The sequence below is a fragment of the Benincasa hispida genome, chromosome 7 (genome assembly GCF_009727055.1).
Source record: "Benincasa hispida cultivar B227 chromosome 7, ASM972705v1, whole genome shotgun sequence".
Classification (NCBI taxonomy): Eukaryota; Viridiplantae; Streptophyta; class Magnoliopsida; order Cucurbitales; family Cucurbitaceae; genus Benincasa; species Benincasa hispida.
The window spans coordinates 27,649,296-27,671,625 of NC_052355.1; the positions used below are offsets into that span (position 1 = coordinate 27,649,296).

Sequence of the window (22,330 nt, forward strand, 5' to 3'; positions counted from 1 at the left end):
GTATGTGTGTACGTATTTGATGAAATATGTGATATCTCACACCGGGTAAATCCTTAACTCTTCCCCCTCTTACTCAAACTATAGAATATTCTTGTAAATTATGGCCAATATCAGGTATATAAGCAGTGATTTCAAATCCTAAGGTTAAGCGTACTCTGTCAACGTTACGTAAGGCAGAGTTTGGTTTTTTGGGGGTGATAGTGGAAAAGTTGACAGTAAATCATCCTTACTGCCATTCAACAGAATCGTACGTGAGATTTTCACCTCATATGGCTCCTCGTTCAATTCTTTCGAAGTCATTGGATCCTTTTCCTCGTTTGAGAATCTCCCCCCTTCTTCCATTCCGTCCCGAAGAGCGATTGGGACCAATTCAGTCACGTTTTCATTCATTTGGAATCTAGGCTCTTCTATGTCATTTCAGGAACAAGCTCGATTCCATAGCATCGTCCTTTGTAATGATCAAGACGGGTAAGCCCATTGGCCCACACAGTAGCCTAACAAAAAGTTTGATCCGAATTGAGTGCCCCATTTAAGCACTAAAAAAAATCCATCATTGATTTGAGATATTGATAAGGTGAATATCCAGACTATTCAATGCTTTTTAAATCATCGATTAACCCAAAAATTTAGGTCAGGTGAAGGTAAATTTAATTTAATTTAAGATTGCAAGAATTTGAACATAGGACCTCTTGTATTGGTATCATGTTAAATTATTGATTGACTCAAAAACTTAAACTGACAGGTGAATGTAAATTTGATGATGTATTATTAACAATGTGAATTAAATATGCAATAGTGATTAAAAGTGTGATATTTAAAATTCATATACTAAGGATCAGTTTGGATTCTTTTTAAGTGTTTAAAAACCTTTTCTTACCCTTAGAAACACTATAAAAATACTTAAATCAATCCAAACAAACTCTAAAGCACACCATCAAAATAAGGTAAAATGTTTACTCCCCATTTGGTTTTAAGTTTTTTAAAAATTGTATTTACGTAACAATCCATATTTTTCCAATACAACTATTATAACGAAAATGCGGAAGATATAGCCAAAACTAGAAAAAAAGAACCTCACTACCAACGAAACTCTAAGGCTCGAAACCACAAGCCAAAATTCAACATCCAAATGTAAAGTACTTTACCAATATCTGAAGAAGAAATAATTAATAATCAATAAAAATAACAACTAAAAACATCTATATCTATCAAAGATTTAATGGAAACTTATACTCATAGTCTATGTATGTTATGTCAGAATGTTAATCCTTCAATCACCATCAAAACTATTACTTGCACTTTCATCTGAAAAATATTTTGAAAGACAAAGATGACTACAAAAATACTCAATAAACAACTTCCACGTCAAGTTCACAATATATTTTGAAAAACAACACATATTGAGAGGATCAATCTGCAAAACGTTTCTTGCTCTTTTGAATCCATTGTTGGACAAAAGTCAAACTTTCAAATAATTGGCTTTTCAATTTTGTAGTCTTTTAGTAAAAAAATCTATCAACACTTTCAAACAGTTTTTCAAGAAAACCAAAGCGTTTTAACAAATTTTCAACACCTTTAAAAACAAAACTTCCATACTTTTAAAACACAAATCTTTCAATGCTTTCAAATGAAAAGCTTTCTTGCAATCAAACAAAATTTTCAATCAGTCAATACTTTACAGCTTTTAATCTTTCAAAACTTTCAGATAAAGAGTAGGAAAGACGTATAATTGAAGTAGCCTAACAGATGTGGTTACCGTTATCAACAAAACAGCAAAAACGTCGATTATCGAGCAACCAAAATAATAGAAACATTGGTTAACAACCAACCAGAACAATAGAAATGTCGGTTACATCCAACCAGAACAAAAATTACTTAAGTGTCAAGCCATGTGGGTGCAACAGACACATGAATCTTCATTCCGAATAATGTCAAACCAAATGTGCCTTCTCACAAATAAGCCTCAATTAGAAACTGAAACCGTTAATTTCAAGTTGGCTACAACAAAACATCATACAATCTCCAAAAACACAAAAACTTGCATATCTGGATAGCCCCAGTCAAATCATTCAAAAACATTTGAAACACAAATATGTAGTTTCAAATAATAATTTCAGCAGCAGAACTCATCAGATCAAATCATTCAAATCTTTCCAAAATTCTAAAAAATAACTAAAACTAAAACAGAAACACTTTCCCTTCAAAATCAGTCAAAACACTTCCAATATTCATTCAAATCAATCATATACTTTTATTTGCAAAATTAACTAAAAATCAACCAAATACATCCACTCAATTCTCAAATCACATAAAAAGTTCTTTAAAAAAGAAAACCACTTAAAACATGTAAACAATTTCAAACAATACGAATTTTCAAACATATCTCAAATTCATCTGACTACAACCATCAAAATTTATATTTTGCAAGAGATGTGCAAACTACTTACCACAGTGACCAATTCCACAATCTCACCCTCAAACTTTCAAATTCAGCTCCTGGATGTTAACTTCCTAGAAACCTATGCACATCCCAAATTTACCAATAAAAAAACCAACATTAAACTTTTATGGGTTTAAAAACTAACCCCAATTTAACCAATCTTAACTACCCAATATTCTCCCAAATTTAACCAATTTTCTGCATAAAGAATTTTGAAAAATAGGGCTTTTGACCCAAAACACAATAGTGAAAAATCTATTAGTAAAGTAAACCCCTTTAAACCTCAAAAAGCACACCCAATTATGTAAATTGTAATGTGAATATAAAAATTATGTAAAAAAAAATGAACGATACCTTTTTAATCTAATGCTTTTGAGATTGAAAAATGAATTTTGAAAAGAAGGAAAAAAAGTCTATCAATTGTCTAGTCTTGTTGCTAATAAAATTGTTTAATTATTTATTAAAAAGGTATATTATTATATTCTAAATGTTACATTATTTATTAAAAAAAGTACATTAGTATATTCTAAATGTCATATTGTCTTATATGTTTTCCTTTATTATTCTTTACATGACTTGGGCTTTAAAACCCTATTAGAGATGAAACATCTGGATAAAAACTCATACAAAAATGTTGTAGATAGTAAGAATCAAACTCCTATTTGCTACATCCAAATAACATTAGACACCGACAAGCTAATTCCATTTTCATTACTCGACTTGAACTTATATATATATATATATATATTAAAAATACAAAAAATAGATAAATTGATGAAGGGCACATGTCTCCGTTGGGCTTGAGTTGAGATAAATGGGCTGAAAGAACAGACTTACTGATCCTTTTGGGCTTTGACAATGCGATGGCCCTTAAACAATACTAGAAACCATCTTATTTCTTCACACAAACACAAAACAACATGCTGGAAGCATAATCCATGTAATGAAGGATCTCGACCTTACACTTTGATGGTTGAGATTAGAACTTTACACTTCTGCTGGTTATGCACTTCGAAAGACTAAATTTTCTTTTCTTTTTGCAAAGAAAGAACGAGAGAAAAGAAAAGAGAGAAGGCTGCAGGAAATCGCAGAGGGCGATGAGTCTTTGGTCGTCTAGGTGATGGGAGGTAAAGCTGGAGGTCGTCTAGACGATAAGGGATAAATCGTCTAGACGATGAAGGCTTTACTGAAGATCGTCTAGACGAAAGCGTCTAAACAATGGTCGTCTACACGATGAGGTTTGCAGAAGTAAACGATCGATGGCTAAAAGCTAGATGATCGTTTGCTAAAAGTTACACGATCAGTGGGTCAGAGGTATACGATAGAGGAAGACGACGAGAAAAAGAAGAACACGATAGTTTTACGTGGTTCGTCCAAGGAAGGCTTACGTCCACGGAGAAGCTGACGAGAGTTTTATTTAAGATTGCTTTAAGATAAGTTTGATCACTCAATTACAATTTGCACTCTTTCACTTTACAATTAGTTACACAATGTATTTAAAGGTAGTTTGATTTGTAACAAATTTTGTAACTGAATGAAGTTATTTTCACCTTTCTGTATAACAATCTCCACCTTGAAATGAACTTCATACTTTCTTTAGCTTCTCTGATCTGACTGTCTCTTTCCTTTAACCTTTGTCTCTCAGCTCAAACCCTATTATATCAAGGAACTTCTGGAGTTTGAGTTGAGTGATTGTTTTTGTCAACATGTCGGAGGCATTCTCTGAAGTATGAACTTTCAGAACTTCAATCTGTTTAGCTTCTATTTGCTGTCGAATAAAATGATATTTAACATCTATATGTTTAGTTCTGTTATGGTACTGAGGATGCTTAAATAAATGAATTGTACTCTGATTATCACAAAAAATCTTCACTATGTTCTATTTAATTCCAAAGTCACTTAGGAGACCCTTTAGCATAGGCCTTCCTTCACTGCTTCTGATAGTGCTATGAACTATGCTTCAATAGTAGAAAGGGCTACTACTGATTGTAAGGTAACCTTCCAGCTTAGGACACACCTTCCAAATAGGAAGATATACCCTGATAATGACCTCATCTTGTCTAGATCTCTAGCATAATCTGAGTCTACATACCCAATTAGCTCTGGTTCACTGTCTGGTAGCTGTTGGTACATTAGTTTAGCATTAGTAGTACCCTTTAGATACTTCATAATCCACTTTTTAGCCTCCCAGTACCTCTTACTCGGATTAGCCATGTATCTACTCACCAGGCTAGTAGCATAGGTAATGTCAGGTCTTGTAGACACCATTAGATACATCAAACTTCCCACAACTTGGGAATAGGGAACTGTTGACATGATTTGTTGATGCTCAATATCTGATTCTTTGGGTGAATTCTCTGCCGAGAGTTTGAAATGGTTAGCAATAGGAGCAGTTACTGCTTTAGCCTCTGTCATCTGATACTTCTTTAACAATTTACTACAGTATTGTGACTGATCAATGCTTAGAATACTAGTTTTTCTGTTTCTAATAATGTCAATGCCTAGTATTCTTGTTGCATTTTCTATGTCTTTCATTTCGAACTCTGATTTCAGTAGATCTTTTACTTTATTCAGATTTTTCATAGTTGCTCCTACTAGAAGCATGTCATCCACATATAGTAACAAGTAGATAGGATGAGTATAGGACTCTGTATTTATGTAAACACAACTGTCATAGGAGCTTTTATAGAAAACATTCTTCTGAACAAAGTCACTAAACCTTCTGTTTCAGCATCTAGGGGACTGTTTGAGGCCATAGATAGATTTTTTAAGTAGGCACACATAATCTTACTTTCCTTTGACCTCATACCCCTTCGGTTGGCTCATGTAGATAACTTCCTCTAAGAAGCCATGTAGAAAAGCTGTTTTGACATCTAGTTGCTCCAGTTTTAGGTTATTTTGAGCCATAATAGACAACAATAATCTGATAGAAGTCTGTTTTACCACTGGAGAAAAAATCTCATTAAAATCAACACCTAGCCTCTGTGTAAAGCCCTTAGCAACCAGCCTAGCTTTAAATCTAGGTCCTTGATCATTAAAGAAACCTTCCTTCAACTTGTATACCCATTTGGATGCAATTGGTTTGCATCCTTTATGCAAAGGTGTCAACTCCCATGTGTTGTTTCTCACTAGTGAATAAACCTCTTCATTCATAGCTTCTATCCACATCTTAGCTTTAGAACAACTCACTGCTTCCTCAAAGGTTGAAGGTTCTGCATCATTAGTTAAATCAGAAGCATTCAAAGCTAAATAGTCTTCATACCTTGAAGGTGGCACAATGTTTCTTCTCTGTCTATCTCTAGCTAGGCTGTAACTTCTCAACTCTGGTGCTTCTTGCTCAAGATCAATAGTAGCATCTTCTACTTCTTCTTCTAGATGAGGTAGTTGATCAAAATATGATTCAGAGCTTGAAGGATCAGAAGTAGGAATTAAAACTTGCTCCACCTCAATTTTATCATTCTTCTCTTGAGGTATTGAAACATTAAGGTTAGATTTCTATATATAAATCTCATCTTCTCTAAAAACCACATCTCTACTAGTTATGCATCTTTTCTCAGTAGGGTGCCACATTTTAAACCCCTTAACACCTTTTGTGAAGCTAAAAAACATACACTTCACAGCTCTAGCAGCTAATTTCCCTTTATTCTGATGAACAAAGCCAGTGCAGCCAAACACCCTTAAGTTATTCAGGTTAGGGGGCTGTTTGGTCCACCTTTCTTTAGAGGTTAGAAGGTTAAGAGATGCATGAGGGCATCTATTCAGTGTATAGATAGTATATGAGGCTGCTTCTGCCCAAAATTTCTCAAGAAGTATAGCATCAGACAATAGGCTTCTTACTCTCTCCATTATTGTTCTATTCAACCTCTCTGCCACCCCATTTTGCTGAGGTATATACCTAACTGTCTTGTGTCTAGTTATACCATGTTGTCTGCAATAAACATTGAACTCCTCTGCACAGTACTCAAGCCCATTATCAATTCTTAGACACTTAATCTGACAGTTAAACATTTTTTCAACCATGATCTTCCATTCTTTAAATTTTTCAAAAACTAAATCCTTAGATTTAAGGAAATAGATCCAGCTTTTTCTTGAGTAGTCATCAACAAAGGTTAAGAAATACCTGGCTCTACTTAATGATTGAAAAGGTGAAGGACCTCATAGGTCTGAATGCACATAGTCAAGGATGGCCTTGGTTGTGTGTTGAGCCTTCACAAAGCTCTACCTAGTAGCCTTCCTTATTACACAATGTTCACAAAAGGATAGGCTCTGATAAACTCCTTTAGGTAGAATACTTTGGCTGGCTAGAGCTTGTAGACCTTTGGCACTAATGTGTGAGAGTCTTTTATGCCATATATCTCCTTCAGTAGGTTGATTTTGACTCATCATCAAAGTTGAGTGTACCTTATGAACTCCTTGCATTACATACACTCCATTAATATTCACCCCTCTAAGGATAGGCTTACTGTTCTCCAAAACTTCACAGTAACCTTCCTTGCCTCTGTATTCACAGCCAATAAAATCAAGCATGCCTAGTGAAATTAGATTTCTCTTCAACTTAGGTACATGTCTGATATTTCTTAAGAGCTTGACTATTCCATCTTCTAGTTTTAATGAGACTAAGTCGATCCCAACCACTGGACATGAGTTATTGTTTCCCATGTGGACAGATCCTCCATCCAATTCTTTGTAAGTACTAAACCAGCCTTTATGGGGTGTCATGTGAAAAGAACACCTTGAATCTAGAACCCAATCTAGGTTCTTATTAGCTTCTTCTTCTGCCCTGCAATTAGAGGTAGCCAAAGCATCAGAATAAAAGTAAGATCCCTCACAAACTGAGGCTTCACCTGACTGATTTGGTTGGACTTTGGGTTGTGGTTGAGATTACTTATTTTTTTGCTCATTTTTCCATTTCAATGTTCTGCAATCTTTGATTAAATGTCCAAGTTTTTACAATACTTGCATCTAACCTTGGACTTCTCTTTCCCATCTTCATTTGAGCTCTGTTTTCCTTTTTTCTTGTTATTCTGTTTGACTTCCCCTTTACAAACAAGCCCTTTACACTAGGCTTGTCTTCTTTACTTGTAATGAGCTCCATTTCTTTGATCTTAAGATCATAAATTATGATATCAGTAGTAATGGAATCTCTCCCATATTCGAGGGTTGTCTTCACTTCTCTATAGGAATCAGACAATAAGTTAAGAAGCACAAATGCTTCATTATCTAGCCCAATTTCTTCCCTTGAGTCTTGAACTCAGTAGTAATTCTCTTGAAATCATCTAGATTCTCTGTTAAAGACTTTGAAGCACTCATTTTGAATGTAAGGAACCTTTCCCTTAGGAAAATTTTGTTGGGCAGATTTCTTGTCTCATATAGCTCATTCAATTTACTCTACATCTTATAAGTTGTCTCCTAATCAATCACTTGCCTTAGGATATTATCTGAAAAGTTTAAAACCAATGTTTCATGAGCAATTAGCTCCATGTTTTCTTTTTCTTCTTATGTTGCTATGCTTGGCAGCTTTGCTGGATCATCTAGAGCCTTATGTGCCCTCTGTTGTCCCAAGATAACCTTAATTTTGGCTTTTCACAACCCCTTTGCTATCAAATTTCTCAATGTCATACCTTGCTACTGCCATATCTGTTTCGAAATTCAACTGAAAAAACTCCAAGATTTTTGCTTCTTTGAATCTTGATTAATCTTGAAGCTTTCTTGCAGGCTCTGATACCACTTGATGGGCTTGAGTTGAGATTAATGGGCTGAAAGAACAGACTTACTGATCCTTTTGGGCTTTGACAATGCGATGACCCTTAAACGAATACCAGAAACCACCTTATTTCTTCACGCAAACACAAAACAACATGCTGAAAACATAATCCGTGTGATGAAGGATCTCGACCTTACACTTTAATGGCTGAGATTAGAGCTTTACACTTCAGCTAGTTATGCACTTCGAAAGACTAACTTTTCTTTTCTTTTTGCAGAGAAAGAACGAGAGAAAAGAAAAGAGAGAACCGTCGGGAGGCTACCAGAAATCGCAGAGGGCGATAAGTCTTCGATCGTTTAGGCGATGGGAGGTAAAGCTGGAGGTCGTCTAGACGATAAGGGACAAGTCGTCTAGACAATGAAGGCTTTACTGAAGATCGTCTAGACGAAGGCGTTTAAACGATGGTCATCTACACGATGAGGCTTGCAGAAGTAAACGATCGTTGGCTAAAAGCTAGATGATCGTTTGCTAAAAGCTACACGATCGGTGGGTCAGAGGTATACGATAGAGGAAAACGATCAGGAAGAAAAAGAATACGATAGTTTTACGTGGTTCGGCCAAGAAAGGCCTACGTCCACGGAGAAGCTGACGGGAGTTTTATTCAAGATTGCTTCAAGATAAGTTTGATCACTCAATTACAATTTGCACTCTCTCACTTTACAATTAGTTACACAATGTATTTAAAGGTAGCTTGATTTGTAACAGATTTTGTAACTGAATGAAGTTATTTTCACCTTTCTGTATAACACCCCCTAACTCCTACGTGGCTCCGCCCATGAAATCATCTATTCTTATACCAACTAAAAGAAGATTAAAACCTAAAGAATAATTTAAATATGAAACTAATAAGTTTAGTTTTTAAATTTTTAAATATGTCTAATAAAAAAAATTTAAAAAATTCTTAAGAGTTCAACGACGTGGAATGAGTGAGAGAATTGAACCTCTGACATCTAGAGTAGTACATGTCAATTGTTGTTGAGTTACTTTAATTTTTTTAAATGATTAATTTGATTATTATTGATTTATTAGAAATAAAATTGAATTATATGTTTAATAGAAGTTTAAAATTTTAATTTTATTTATGTTTAGTAGATATATGAATTTACTAAATAGATATGAATTTGTCTAAAGAGACCCTTTTGAAAGTTGAGAATCAAATAGATACAAACTTGAAGGTTGATTAACTAAACTTGTAAATATAAATTTTAAATTCATTAGAATAAAAAAAATCAAATTTATATCTAATATTTTTATGACACTTTATAAAACTAATTAAAAATGTGTTTGACACTAGTTTGAAATTTAATCGACTTATTATTAGACTTTAGAAAAAAAGTCAGAAATTTATTAGACGAAAATAGGTAACTGTTGATACTTTTTCAATTTACTTAATAAGTAAAATTATATTTCTGAAAAAATGTCAAAAGAAAATATGTGTCTAAAAAAAATCCTTTAAAAAAAAAAATTAAAATTCTTATTAAGTAAATTGAAAACTCTGAAAACTAACGACTTGCATAAACCCTTTGAAGAGAGAGAGCCGAATTTCAAATCTTGAAAACGGAGGGTAAAAAAGGCGCGAACCATCGTACCGGCGACCGGAAACTGTCAACTCCGAACTAGAATGAGTCAACTCGTCCCACCAAGAGGCGAGTGGACTCACCACCGCCTTTGCGATTTTGCAAAGACCGCCCTCATCAAGATCTTCTCGCACCCCTACGTCACGGTCCGTTGTTAAACCCAATTTTCAATTATGATTTAGGTGTTAAGAAATGTATGTAAGATGTAATTAGGTTTTGTTTGTGAAGGTTTGTGATTTGTATTGCGCCCGAGGGGCGGATGCGGAGAAATGGGACGAAGCTCAAATCAGTCATTACATTGGAATTGGTATTTAGGTTTTTCTTTTTTTTTTTTTTTCTTTTTGAAACTGTAGATTCTTTTTCGGAAGAAGTTGCCTTGAGTTGTTTTGTTGGAATTGTTATTCTTTAGATGAATCCAGTTCTGGAATCGGCCAGATGCGAGAGGCATGGGAGAGTCAGAGGAAGTCTTACACTGCTGAATTCTTTGAAGTTGATCCTTGCGTTGTGAGTTTTTCGCTGCTAATTCTTTAGTTTCCTTTCCAATCATTATGAATTTCCGTATCTAAGAAATATCAATTTAGGGAGAGCAATAATAACTTAGGCCAATTCTCAATTAAACTACAGAGTTATATTTAACTTGAGAGGACTGGATCAGTAACCGTACATTAAATTGAGGACAAATCATAAATGCATAGTTCGATCATTGTTTCCTTCCTCTACCAGTTCTGGAGTCGAGTGATGTATCTGACTTTTCAAACTAAATCTGGAGAAATCAATATGTTCACCCGTGTAATGTTTAATTGACCAAAGGAATTTATTGTAAATTTGGATCGTGGAAAATAAACGAATTGTCCTATAAGTTTTTTGGTCACAAAATGTGTTTAGAAGCATTGGGGAGAAATCTTTCTGTGAAACGTTTTCCAAGAGAAACATTATTATCTTTAAAATTTTCCTTTCTATTGCATGCTACTTCTTGAACAAGAGTCTCCTAGACGCTCTGTCTTGACTGTACAATGAATAGATTCCTAAGATATATAGATACTAAGACATTTGAAATTCATTCCATGTAGATTTTTTCTTTTCTTTTCTTTTCTTTTTTCTCAATAGAAACGAAGGATGGTATGCAAAACAATACGAAGCCCCAACAAAACAACCTAAGGGACAAGGGGATAAGGGGATAAGGAATCCCCTCTCCCGAAGGAAGGGTTACAAAACAATCTGTGTTGAGGATTTCATGTAGATTTATTCCTTATACTTCCTTAATGGGAGATGGATAAAGTTATGTCAAAGATTTTTGGGAATGCTCTTCTTGTTTAGCAAAACACCACTAGTTATGCATTTATAGCAAAAAAGTCTTATCACCAAGGGCAGTCTAAGATCTGCATTTGTTTCTACTTATTCCTCTTGCTGCAGTTTATGTAACACTGTTTAATGATATGAAATATTACATTAATGTTTTCTAAGAACCAAATAAGGCTGTTTTTTTATTAGTTATGAACAGTTCTCTTTGATGAATCTTATCAAAGAAGGTTCCACTAATCAGCATGTTGAGATATTGAAAGGGGAAAAAAGAGAAATTGGACAATTGTATAAGTTCTTAAAATTTGAGCACTATCAACTTCACTATCATTATTGCTCTTGCAAGGAATAAATAAGGCAAGAAACAATCACACAATACTACATCAGCCCAGGAAGTGGAAGTGGGAACTGCTTGAACTATATATCTATGTCATTTCTGAATTGTGATTACATCTTCTGTGATAGATAGGCCGTAACTATTAGTGAAAAGCTCACTTGCTCAGGGAGAGAGAATAAATAACTGAGATGTTACAACCTGCTTTGCAAAGTGATTTCTCTTTGATCTTGATGCCTGAAATAATACAAATACTGACTTTTACTTGAAAGAATTGAATAGAAAGCAAATCTCCCTTTTTTTTTCCTTACCCATCTTGCCATCACTTATTAAACTTCAGTAACAAAGAAATGGATTGGAACTCACTTCACACACTAGCACGTGCATGCTTTTTGATTTAATTATTCAAGTATCTAAACCATTATCATCCTACGAAATGCTAATTCATTTGGTCCTCTATTTTACAGATTTGATTTCAAAGGCAAGTGTTAAACTTATAATACCATTAGTGTAAAATATGATTACATTATTAGATAGAATGTAACTAGATAGAATGTAACATTTAAAACTCAGACACATCAACTTTGTTGCCTGCTATTTTCTTTTTCTTATTTTCCTGCTAACTATATTCTATTTTGACAGGAAAATATTGAAGCTCATTTGAAAGACAAAACTGAGATAGCTGATCTAGTCTCCTGCTTGCAGCATCTGCAGGTCCTACACTGGAATTTCTTCTTCTTGTTTTTTGTGGATTAGGGGTGAGAATGGATCTTGTCTTCCTTGTATTAGATGATGTGTGCTTTTTGCAGATGTGTTTTGAAACCGAGGAGAGAGCACAGAGACTCTTACATAATGTGTCAGCATTGCTTAAACCTGGGGGCTACTTTTTTGGCATTACTCCAGACTCGTCTACAATATGGTATGAAATAATAATCAAATCCGGTTGTTTTAGGAGTTTGTTGTTATTTTCATATTTTTGTCTACAATTTTCAGTCTGATGTTTTATTCATATGTATATCATTCATTCTGCCCAGTCACCCTTTCTTTCTAGCACTGTAAGTTTTGGATGCGCAATGTGAACTTTCATTACTCTTTTTTAGTAAATATTTTACCAATAGCCTATCAGAATTTAAGAAGTATCATGAAGTTCTTGCAATGATCTAACCCAACACTAATTGAGCTTCGACTCTTCATGAAAATTCCACCACGGAGTTGGCGTGGGTGCAGCTCCCAAGAAGTAGTCCCACTTAAAAATTTACAGATTCGTGAAATGTGATTGCCAGCCGATGTGCTATATTCTTTTGGCTTTTTAAGCATCTACTCTGTCTAAATTTTTATCATTTTATTAGATATTTGTTAGAAGTTGGATATTTTATTCTTGTTCTTTCAATACTAATAGAGGAATATCCTTCGCACCACATTATTGCTAAGAGAGAAAGAAAAAGTTCTGAAATATTAGATTGTTTTACTTTTATAGGGCAAAGTATCAGAAGAATGTCGAAGCATACCACAATAGGAGTGCTGGCATGAAGCCTAATATAGTACCCAATTGCATAAGATCGGAAAGCTACATGATCACCTTTGAAGTGGAAGAAGAGAAGTATGTATAATTTAATAATTTTAAAATATTTCTTAATCTTCAGATTGTTTTAATGAATAGTTTTTGTCAATCTATGGTAACTGAAGATATTGAGTATTTCCAGGTTCCCTTTGTTTGGAAAGAAATATCAACTGAAATTTGCAAATGACCTCTCTGCTGAGACTCATTGTTTAGTCCATTTTCCAAGCTTTATCAGGTTTAATTCTTTTTTATCCATCTCCAACCGCATTCTTTTTTATCCTATAATATTTCAGTTCATATACATCATCCTTCTAATTTCCATCAAGTAACTGCAGATGTGTTACAAAACCAAAATTTCTTCACATACTTGAATAAAACTTTTTCCTATATGTATTTACTGACATTTGTATGTGCCAATATAATCATCCCAAATATCTGAATGAATTTTGCTAACTGGTGGCTATAACTCACTCAGGTTGGCTAGAGAAGCAGGTCTTGAGTATATCGAGATTCAAAACTTGACTGAATTCTTTGATGATCACAGGTTTTTGCAGTTTGCTTTAAAATTCCTAGTTTTCTTTAACTGATGAAAAGCTCACAAACTAATTTTTCCGGGCGAGGCTGATTATTTTGCCCTCCGTGTTTTGATTGCCCCAAAAAGAGCACAATTTGCAGGCATGCTCATGAATTTTGGTCAAAACATTCTGGATCCCAGGGGGAGACTTCTTCCTCGATCATATGATGTACTAGGTGATTTTTTATTTTATTTCCTCTAAGTTTATTATCATTTTAGCAATAGCATAGTGTTAATATGTTTTTTTGAAACTTTCTTTAACAGGTCTGTACACAACATTCATATTTCAGAAGCCAGATCCAGACATCACTCCACCAATTATGACCCCCTTATTGCCAGAAACTAGTTATGATCACGAAGAGGCAAGTTTCTGTCTTTAGAAATCCTTTACAAATATAGTATAAAGAAATTAAGGAGATAAAATTCCAACTGTCCTGATTTCTTATTTGCAATCCCTGTAACAGATTAATTAACAGAAGAAAGAAAAACCGTCTAAAGATATATAAATAAAAAAAACATCTCAACTGAAGTCGTTCATGCATCTAATTAAGATAGAACACTAAGAAGGAAACTTACACTTGACGTCTAAATTTGGTCCACGGGACTTGTCGCAAGCTCTTCGTTTAAAACTTTTCAGCATTCAGTCTTGCCTCTTAAAATGATGATGGTTACAATGACAGCGCTAAATCTTGAGAATTGCAAGTGCAATGATAAATGTTATTTCACTTCTTATTACTTTTACTTTGAACTTATTACTTTTTGTTATTTTAAATTAACCCTTAATAATAGTTAACTATTATTGGCATAGTACGAGATTCGATCCCCCACCTCACATGTTGTAAAAAAAATTATATTTAACTAGATACATTACTAAGGTGATAGAATCAAAAAGGTAAAATCAGTGTAGATAAAAAATGTGACAAATCTGAAACTCCTTAGTTTTTTATAATACTTTCATTATGTTTCCAATTAAGCTCGGTGGTATTTGGTAATCTGGCTTTGTTATTTGGTTTTGTAGATAGAGTGGCAGGGGAGTGTGTGGCGAGATGAAGAAAGAAGTGTACAGCCAGATCATGTTTCCGGTCCGGTTCCTGTTCTTGTTCCTGTTCCTGTTCCTGTTCCGGTTGCGGTTCCAGTTCCGGTTTCAGTTACCGTTCCGGTTCCAGTTGTGGTCCCAATCTCCATCCCTGGGCTAGGCAAGATTAGTGAACAGAAGGGGATTTTGGGTCCTGGCCCTGCAGATTTACGTTTTCCGGAGGCTCTTTAGCCTTAGCTTGATTTTTCTCTCTTTCTTTTTTGGTTTTTTTTAGGATGAAGCTTTAAGTTGAAACTGAATCTGTATAAATTTTTGCAAGAAAATATATGAGGCTGAAAAACAATGCTCATTTTGAGCTAAGATGGTGGTTGATTATCTTTTAAAAATGCAAAAAATAAAACAAAGAAATTTATAATTGAATATGTGTTTGTATTATTTTATCTAAAAAGAGCATATAATTATGAAGTTGGAAGGTTTATATATATTCGATTTGAAGTACTATAATCTTATTTCTACCCATAGTATTAAATTTATATCGTAGATATATTATCTACAGGTGAATCGACATTAGTATCATCATCTACCTGATATTACTATTTTAGTCCATTAAGCTATAGACATGAAAGGAAAAATAATGCACACACGCCCAGTGGGACTCGAACCCACAATCGCCTGATTAGAAGTCAGACGCCTTATCCATTAGGCCATGGGCGCTTGTTTGAAGATTAATACTTATCCAATAATAATGACTTATTGGAAAAATGACATATTTATGCTTCGGAGAAATTCAACTTCTTGTTTTTATTTTTTTTTAATCTTTCTCAAAATAATATCAATATATTTTTGAAAAAATTCAATTCGTACTCATTAAAAACTCTAAATTGATAGTTATACTAATTTAAGGCTTAAACTTTTAAGGTTGATGTAGACCCTTTGTTAGGGATTTTATGAGTAAATTTGCACTAAAAAAGGTACAAACTAAACTCAATGGTATTCATGCTGAAATGGGATAATAGACAGGACCTAAAACTAAAATCTCGTCCAATGGTCGAACTCAAATGGGCCTTGGGCCAGGTGAGCTTCAAGGTCCATGAAGAGTCATTCTCGAGGTGTGCAATTTGCACTCTCATTGCTAGAACCAAAAGTGTTTTACTAAGTTAGGCATCAGACAGTTTATGGCAAATACCACACACACCAGTGTCCAGATATTCCTTGTCTTGCAGGTCACATTTTACTCGAATTACAAATTCACCTTCTTGTCACATAATTAAAGTCCATGCTCTTTGGGGAAGGATGTGTGTTTTTTTAAAGGACTCAACCTTACATGGAAGAATATTTTCCTTTACAAGGATTTATTGTTCTTTTATGTATCTCTTCTTATACCCTGTTGAGTTCATCAAGTCAAATAAAATACTATATTGAGTTCATAAGATAAATAATTAAAGTAGTGTAATCTTTACAAGTTAGTAAGTTTATTCTATTATATTGGTGACAATTTGTCCAAATGAACATAATTCAACTAACATAAAGCTTATACTATTGATCTCGTCAAAGTTCGATTTTCATTTCTATGTCAATTTTTCATTAAATAGTTTTTTTTGTTTGTAATCTAGTTCCTTATTTTCTCACTTCTCCTATTTTGCTATAAAAGATTTTTCATGACACTTAATTTAGTTTATAAATCATGTCTAGGCTATTTGTTGATAAAGGATAGATTGCTTGATGTTGATACTTGTCCAATGGGGATAAACATCTCCTTCCAACTTGGGAAAAGGATTGATTCATTTTCATCCACTTTAAAACAAAAGTTATTCAAAATACAAGTTATTTAGAGAATTTTTTTCCAAATGTAAAATGATGAAATACTGTTTTCTAAATTAAAATAATAACAATAATAAACAGAAGAAATACTGTTTATTAACCCATCAGCCTTTATTAAATATATAACTTTAAATTAGAAATTAGGATTTTTTTGTATCAATAAAAATCTCATTCAAAAGTATGAATATTGTGTAGCATAAAATAAATAATAATTTTTATTGAGGGATTTTTCAAAAAAGAGAAAAATAAGGAAGATATATACACAAAATAGCAAAATTTTAATCTTTCTTTGATAGAGACGGATAAAGACTAATAAAAGTTTATCAATGTCTATCGATGATAGATACTAATAAACATAGAAATTGATAAAAGTCTATCAGTATCTATTAGTATTTTTTTTTCTTGCTATTTTTTGTAAATAGTTTGACATTTTTTCTACCTAAGAAAATTTTTCTAATTTTTATAGTGATTCGAATTTTACCTGTTGTGTTGTTTGAAATTCAAATTTGAAATGGTGTAGAATTGAGTCACTAGCTTTTGGATCCTTTTCAATTTTTACTTCTATTTAATTCTCTAGAATGTCAGCCATTATTATTGGGAAATTTATTTTAATTTATGAGAATTAAAATACTTTAAACTAAATTACAGTGACTAACTTTTTGAAGGAAAAAAATATAGCTTTATTGAAAAGATAGATTTTCATTTTCATTCTTATGTTATTGTGTTAAAACCATAAACCATAAATTATGCCATATAATCTCAACTTTTTTATCAAATTCTTACAATTTTAGAAGATAAATTATTTATAAGACAGTTTCTAAGTTGACTAATTACTGTTTTCATTTAGGCAACCGACTATTATCATATTATGCAATTTTAACATTCATTAATAACAACTTTAAAATAAAAAAATAATAATAAAATATTTGCCGAGGCCGCCACAATGTGATAGGCATATTTGCCGAGGCCGCCACAATGTGATAGGCATTTTTTTTACAGATGAATAATAAGAAAGAAATACTTCGATTTTATATTCTCGATAATTATGAAGAAGCAATAGATTTTTTAATTCATGTCAATATTATTGTAGCGGCTTCGTTGAATAATTTATCCAATTATAAAGATAATTTCTCTCTCAACTTAAATATCAATAAAAGTTCCCACAAGATGAACTAAAGTCTTTGGCTCTCAAAAAAGCTAGGACCCTAGTTAATCAACCAATTAGTAGTCTTATATCTGTATCTTCATTCTCTCTTCACAATATCTCCTCCGGACGTTTACCATGTCTCCCGAACAATCTCAGAATCGGATCTTCTTTATATATGTAAATTCCTCTGTCTGCGAGTATGAGATGAACATAAATCAAGTTGGTTATTCTTGAATATGGTGGTACCCTAAAAATCATGTTTGTTTTTGTAAATGAGCAAAGCCAAGGTGCTGTTATTTTTGTATCATAAGGATGATTACCTTTCATTATTGACATACAAAAAAAATACTTCCATAATATATATATATATTCAAACATAAAAGAAGAGTGAATTTGAAGTAGGTGGATTTTCAAAAATAGAAAAATAAGATAAACTATTTTCACAAAATGGCAAAATTTTAATCTTCTTTGATAAAGACTAATAGAAGTCTATCAATGTCTTTCGGTGATAGAAACTTATAGAAGTCTGTCATTGATAGATGCTGATAGGAGTTTATTAATGTCTACCATTTTTTTTTGCTATTTCTGTAAATAGTTTGACATTTTTTCTATCTATGAAAATTTTCTTTAAAAGTAAGGAACTAAAAATGGTAGGAACAACAAAACACTGCCAATTCTTCAATATAGCTTAATTAGTTAAGGTATATAATTTTGACTCGAGTTAGAAAATTGAATTCTCAATTTCACATGCCATAGAAAGAAAAAAGATAAATAAAAACATATATATACACTTTAAATTAGGGGGAAAGACCCAATTTATATACCCATTTGGGATGGTATCAAAATTGACGTTAAAAACTAATAATTGTATCAATTAAAGCCTTCAACTTTTATGAATACATTAATTTATACTATTTACTTTAGAGTTGAATTTGTTTGGAAAATTTTAGAGAAAGTTTATATAATTGTATCAGTTTAAACCCTTGAACTTTCATAAGTGAGCAAATTTAGACCTCTCTGTTAGGATTTCTTTTGAAAATCATTCATGTATCAGCTCTCACACATGTGTACACCTTTTCAAATGTCAAATTAACGTAATAAGCAATTTTTTATCCTCCTTTTCCCCTTTATTTTTCTCTAATAATTCAGGAAGAATTAAAAAATATTTTTATTTATTTCTTTCTTTTCTTACTTTAGTAAGATTTTTGGTGTAAGAAACGTATTATTTGGATAAATTTAAGATGATTTTAAATAAACCAAGTGAAAATAATTCTAACGACATGTATTCTTCAAATAATAATAATAATAATAATAATAATAATAAAAACATATGTCCATTTCAATAACATCAACTAATAATTATGGAGAAAAAAAAAACTCAAATTTTCATACTCGATGAAAAAATTTCAAAATATTAGAACCTAAAATATTTATAGGGTATAAAATGATTTATTATTATTTTTTTCCTTTCAAATTATTTACATTGTATTAAACAATTGGTAGGTGTACGTTAATTTTCATTAGCGCAGCATCGTATTTGGCGGGAGAACGAAGCAACTCAAAAATAAAATTAAAAAATAAATGAATAAAAAGAAAAAAAGAAAAAGGCCATTCTTCCGATCCGTCCACAAAAAGGGCAATTCTCTCACCTTCCAAAACACAGATATTTCCACAAGGACAAACGAAATATTGTTCCGATCAGCGGCGGCGCCGGAACCGGTGATCTTACGACATGGCTGAGAACAGAGAATTTATTCACAAAAACCCTAAATTGCCCAAGTCTTTGCTAAAAAATCTGCAGAAATTAGGGGAGAAGAAAGAAGAAACTCCACCTCAGAAGCCTATCGTCGTCACCGTTCCGGCACCGGAAGTGGTTCCTCCTCCGCCGTTGGTGGCTGAGTGCAAGCGCCCTGGCAAGTTTTCACATCCGGCAATCCGGTGGTCGGTATGATTCGTTCTCCATTTTCTCCTACTCCTACTGTGTTTTTATTGCTCAGTTTATTTATTTTTAGTTATATATGTCAAATAACTTATTAAACACAACTTTTAAGTTTAGGTTTTCTAAATTTTGTTGATATAATGATTTTATTTTCTAAACTTTGGATTGTTTTTCAGTTTTTTTTTTTTTTTAAGAAATTATATTTAAATCTTAACCAAATTTCAAAAATAGAACAAAGTTTTAAAATTAACTATTTTAAATGATAAAATTACTAAAAAAAATATTTTTAAATATACAAAATATGTCACAATGACATTTTGTTATATTTATATATAAGTTGATTCATTTAATATCGAAAAAAAAAACACTTGGAACTTTGCTTTATAGATTATAAAATAGAATAACTAATTAGTGGGAGTAGTGTGTTTGTATAAGCTAGCTTAATTTCTCAAAATAAAAAATCAAGTTTCTCTTTAATATTAATTTGTTTTTTGTTTTCTATTTTTAAAATTTATGTTCTCTAATTTTTTTATGGTAGTTCTTATAATATTTTTAAGAAATATTTGAACTTTTAATCTAAGTTTAAAAAAATAAACTTTTTTTTTAATTTCTTAAATTTTGCTTTATTTTTAAAAAATGTGAGTTCATAGAGGAAAATAGAATAAATAAACTCAAATGGTTTGTTAAGATGCTTCTTAAGACCAACTTGGAGAGATTTTAATTAGAATAATACATTTATTTAAAAGAAATTAGAATAATACTCAAGTGTTAGACGAGTCATTTTTTGCAATCAAGCTATGTGGCCAATTACATGGCGCAATTCTTTTTTATTAATATTTTTAAGTTTATTGAATTCATTAGATAGTCTTAGAGATGTCCACGAAGTGAGAATAGGGACGGAGATGACTTTTCGATTTTTATCTCTGCCCATTTTATTCTCCATCTTAAAAAATTCTCTATTTAATTTTGCGGGGGTCAAGACATATTCAAAGAGGAAATTTGTGGTGGTTTCGAGTTCTCAAGAAGGGGATTATTCTCCTTTTTATTTGTTTAGAAAAAAAAAATGATGCAAAATTTTTTAAGCAAAAAATTCAATTAAATAGTTTTTTCCATCGTGAGTTCTTATTTAAATTGTGAATTCCTTATGAGTTTCCCTTAACCAAAATTCTTAAACCTCTTAAATAAAATAGAATAGGACTTCAGTTTAATGTGTTTCCTTATAAGTTATTTAATTAAGTACACATAAGAGTTTAGAGATAAGTCATTAAACTTATCAAATTATTCATACAATATCATCATCTCTATAAGTAAGAGTTTAAATTGATTCACATTTATATACATACCTTTACAGGGTCATTTTTAAATATAGAAAAAATATAGCAAAATTTTAGAACTATCAATGATAGACACTGATAAATCTATCGGTGTCTATCATTGATAGTTCTAAAATTTTGTTATATCTTGTAAATATTTTCAACAGTTTTACCCTTTGAAATAATTTTCCATCTTTTATATGTATGTGTATATATAATTTTTTTAAAATAATAATAATAATGAAAATAAATGAGGCCAGGAACATGAATGGAGAATACATTCTCCATTTCCATCTTCGTTTAACTCCTAAAAAATTTTCTTATCTCATTCTCCCTCTTTTTTTCATTCATTAAAGACGGACTCCCACGGGACTTCAGCTCTAAAAAAATGGACATCTCTACGCACAGCTCAATTGTTACTCATTTAAATTATATGCAAGCGGTTTTCACAATTAGAACTCAATGGCTTCTATACTTATCAAGCAAATTGCAGCTTTGAACTAAAAAGAATAATAAATAAATAATACAGCTCTTTGATTGTAAAGAAAGAAAGAAAAAATTGCTTTGATGTTAGTTAATTTCATCTGCTTTCAGTTACTTGCTTTAGGAGGAGTTCTTATCATAGGGTGGGCTTGGAAAAGATGGAAACCTGAGGACGACGACGACAAAAAGTAACCAATAAGGGTGCATCTATTTATTGTGCAGCTCAAACCACGTTTAATAAAGATATGATAAAAACAAATTTGAGCCAAGATAATAAGGCTTCTAATGATATTCATTAATTGCTATGATTACTGTAACAATTATTATACTAAATATTGTTTTAAGAAGTAAAAAAAAAAATCGAAATTGATTACAATTATATATGTGGAATGGATTTTTTAAGTACAATTGGAGATAAGGAATTTAAACTACGGATCTCTTGGTTTCTAGCATATTTAGATGTTGATCGAGTTATGCTCGATTTGACATGTGTGAAATAAATTAAAGTATCAACAGCTTCATATCTCTCATTGGAGATTTAAACTCTACCTCACTCACTCATTGCTTAAATTTAATTTTTTTTAAAAAAAAAAATCTGTAGTATTTAAATAAAATAATTGTGACTATATATATTAAAATTAAGTTTAAGTCTCATTTTAGTCTTCTCTGAAAAAGTTTATCCGATTCTACTCAACTTTCAAAAGATCTCAGTTATTATGATATTATATAGTTATTTTAACTTTTGAAAATGTCTTATTTAGTCACTAAGCTTCAAAACAAAAGGGTTATTTTAATTCTAATTATTAGTTTACTTTTGAGCAATCTTATTTATTTTATTTTATTTTTTTACTTAATACACTGTAAATAAGTTGGTCCAATAAAAAAAGTTTGGGTACTAAATTAAATTCATAGACACAAAATTGAAAATTTAATGTTACATTAGACATAAAATTTAATGTTAATATTTAATATATCAATTAATTTTTTAAATCTTAAAATTTATAAATAATCAAATAGACACAAAATTAGAAAATTTTAAGAA

The 22,330-nt window shown here is 31.9% G+C and overlaps 1 protein-coding gene and 1 non-coding gene across 2 annotated transcripts; one reads left to right on the forward strand and one right to left on the reverse strand.

Annotated features, from left to right (window-relative positions):
* The first annotated feature begins 9,705 nt into the window (after nucleotides 1–9,705).
* LOC120081215 (mRNA cap guanine-N7 methyltransferase 2) lies at nucleotides 9,706–14,999 on the forward strand. The gene is made up of 11 exons (XM_039035917.1): nucleotides 9,706–9,927; nucleotides 10,010–10,088; nucleotides 10,191–10,285; nucleotides 12,057–12,128; nucleotides 12,224–12,333; nucleotides 12,892–13,014; nucleotides 13,118–13,210; nucleotides 13,451–13,519; nucleotides 13,637–13,725; nucleotides 13,814–13,911; nucleotides 14,568–14,999. Exons 1-11 carry the CDS (start codon nucleotides 9,826–9,828, stop codon nucleotides 14,814–14,816), a joined length of 1,179 nt encoding a protein of 392 aa, XP_038891845.1. The 5' UTR covers nucleotides 9,706–9,825; the 3' UTR covers nucleotides 14,817–14,999.
* Nucleotides 15,000–15,226: 227 nt separating this feature from the next.
* On the reverse strand, nucleotides 15,227–15,299 carry TRNAR-UCU. The gene has a single exon. It is a non-coding gene; the product is annotated as a tRNA-Arg (tRNA).
* Nucleotides 15,300–22,330: the final 7,031 nt, after the last annotated feature.

What these genes read in the sequence shown, in the direction of transcription:
- LOC120081215 (XM_039035917.1), top strand. Translation starts at nt 9,826, where the DNA reads ATGAGTCAACTCGTCCCACCAAGAGGCGAGTGGACTCACCACCGCCTT. An exon ending in CCTGCTTGCAGCATCTGCAG is followed by an intron (nt 12,129 to 12,223) that starts GTCCTACACTGG and finishes TGCTTTTTGCAG; the next exon opens with ATGTGTTTTGAAACCGAGGA. An exon ending in CTAGTTATGATCACGAAGAG is followed by an intron (nt 13,912 to 14,567) that starts GCAAGTTTCTGT and finishes TTGGTTTTGTAG; the next exon opens with ATAGAGTGGCAGGGGAGTGT.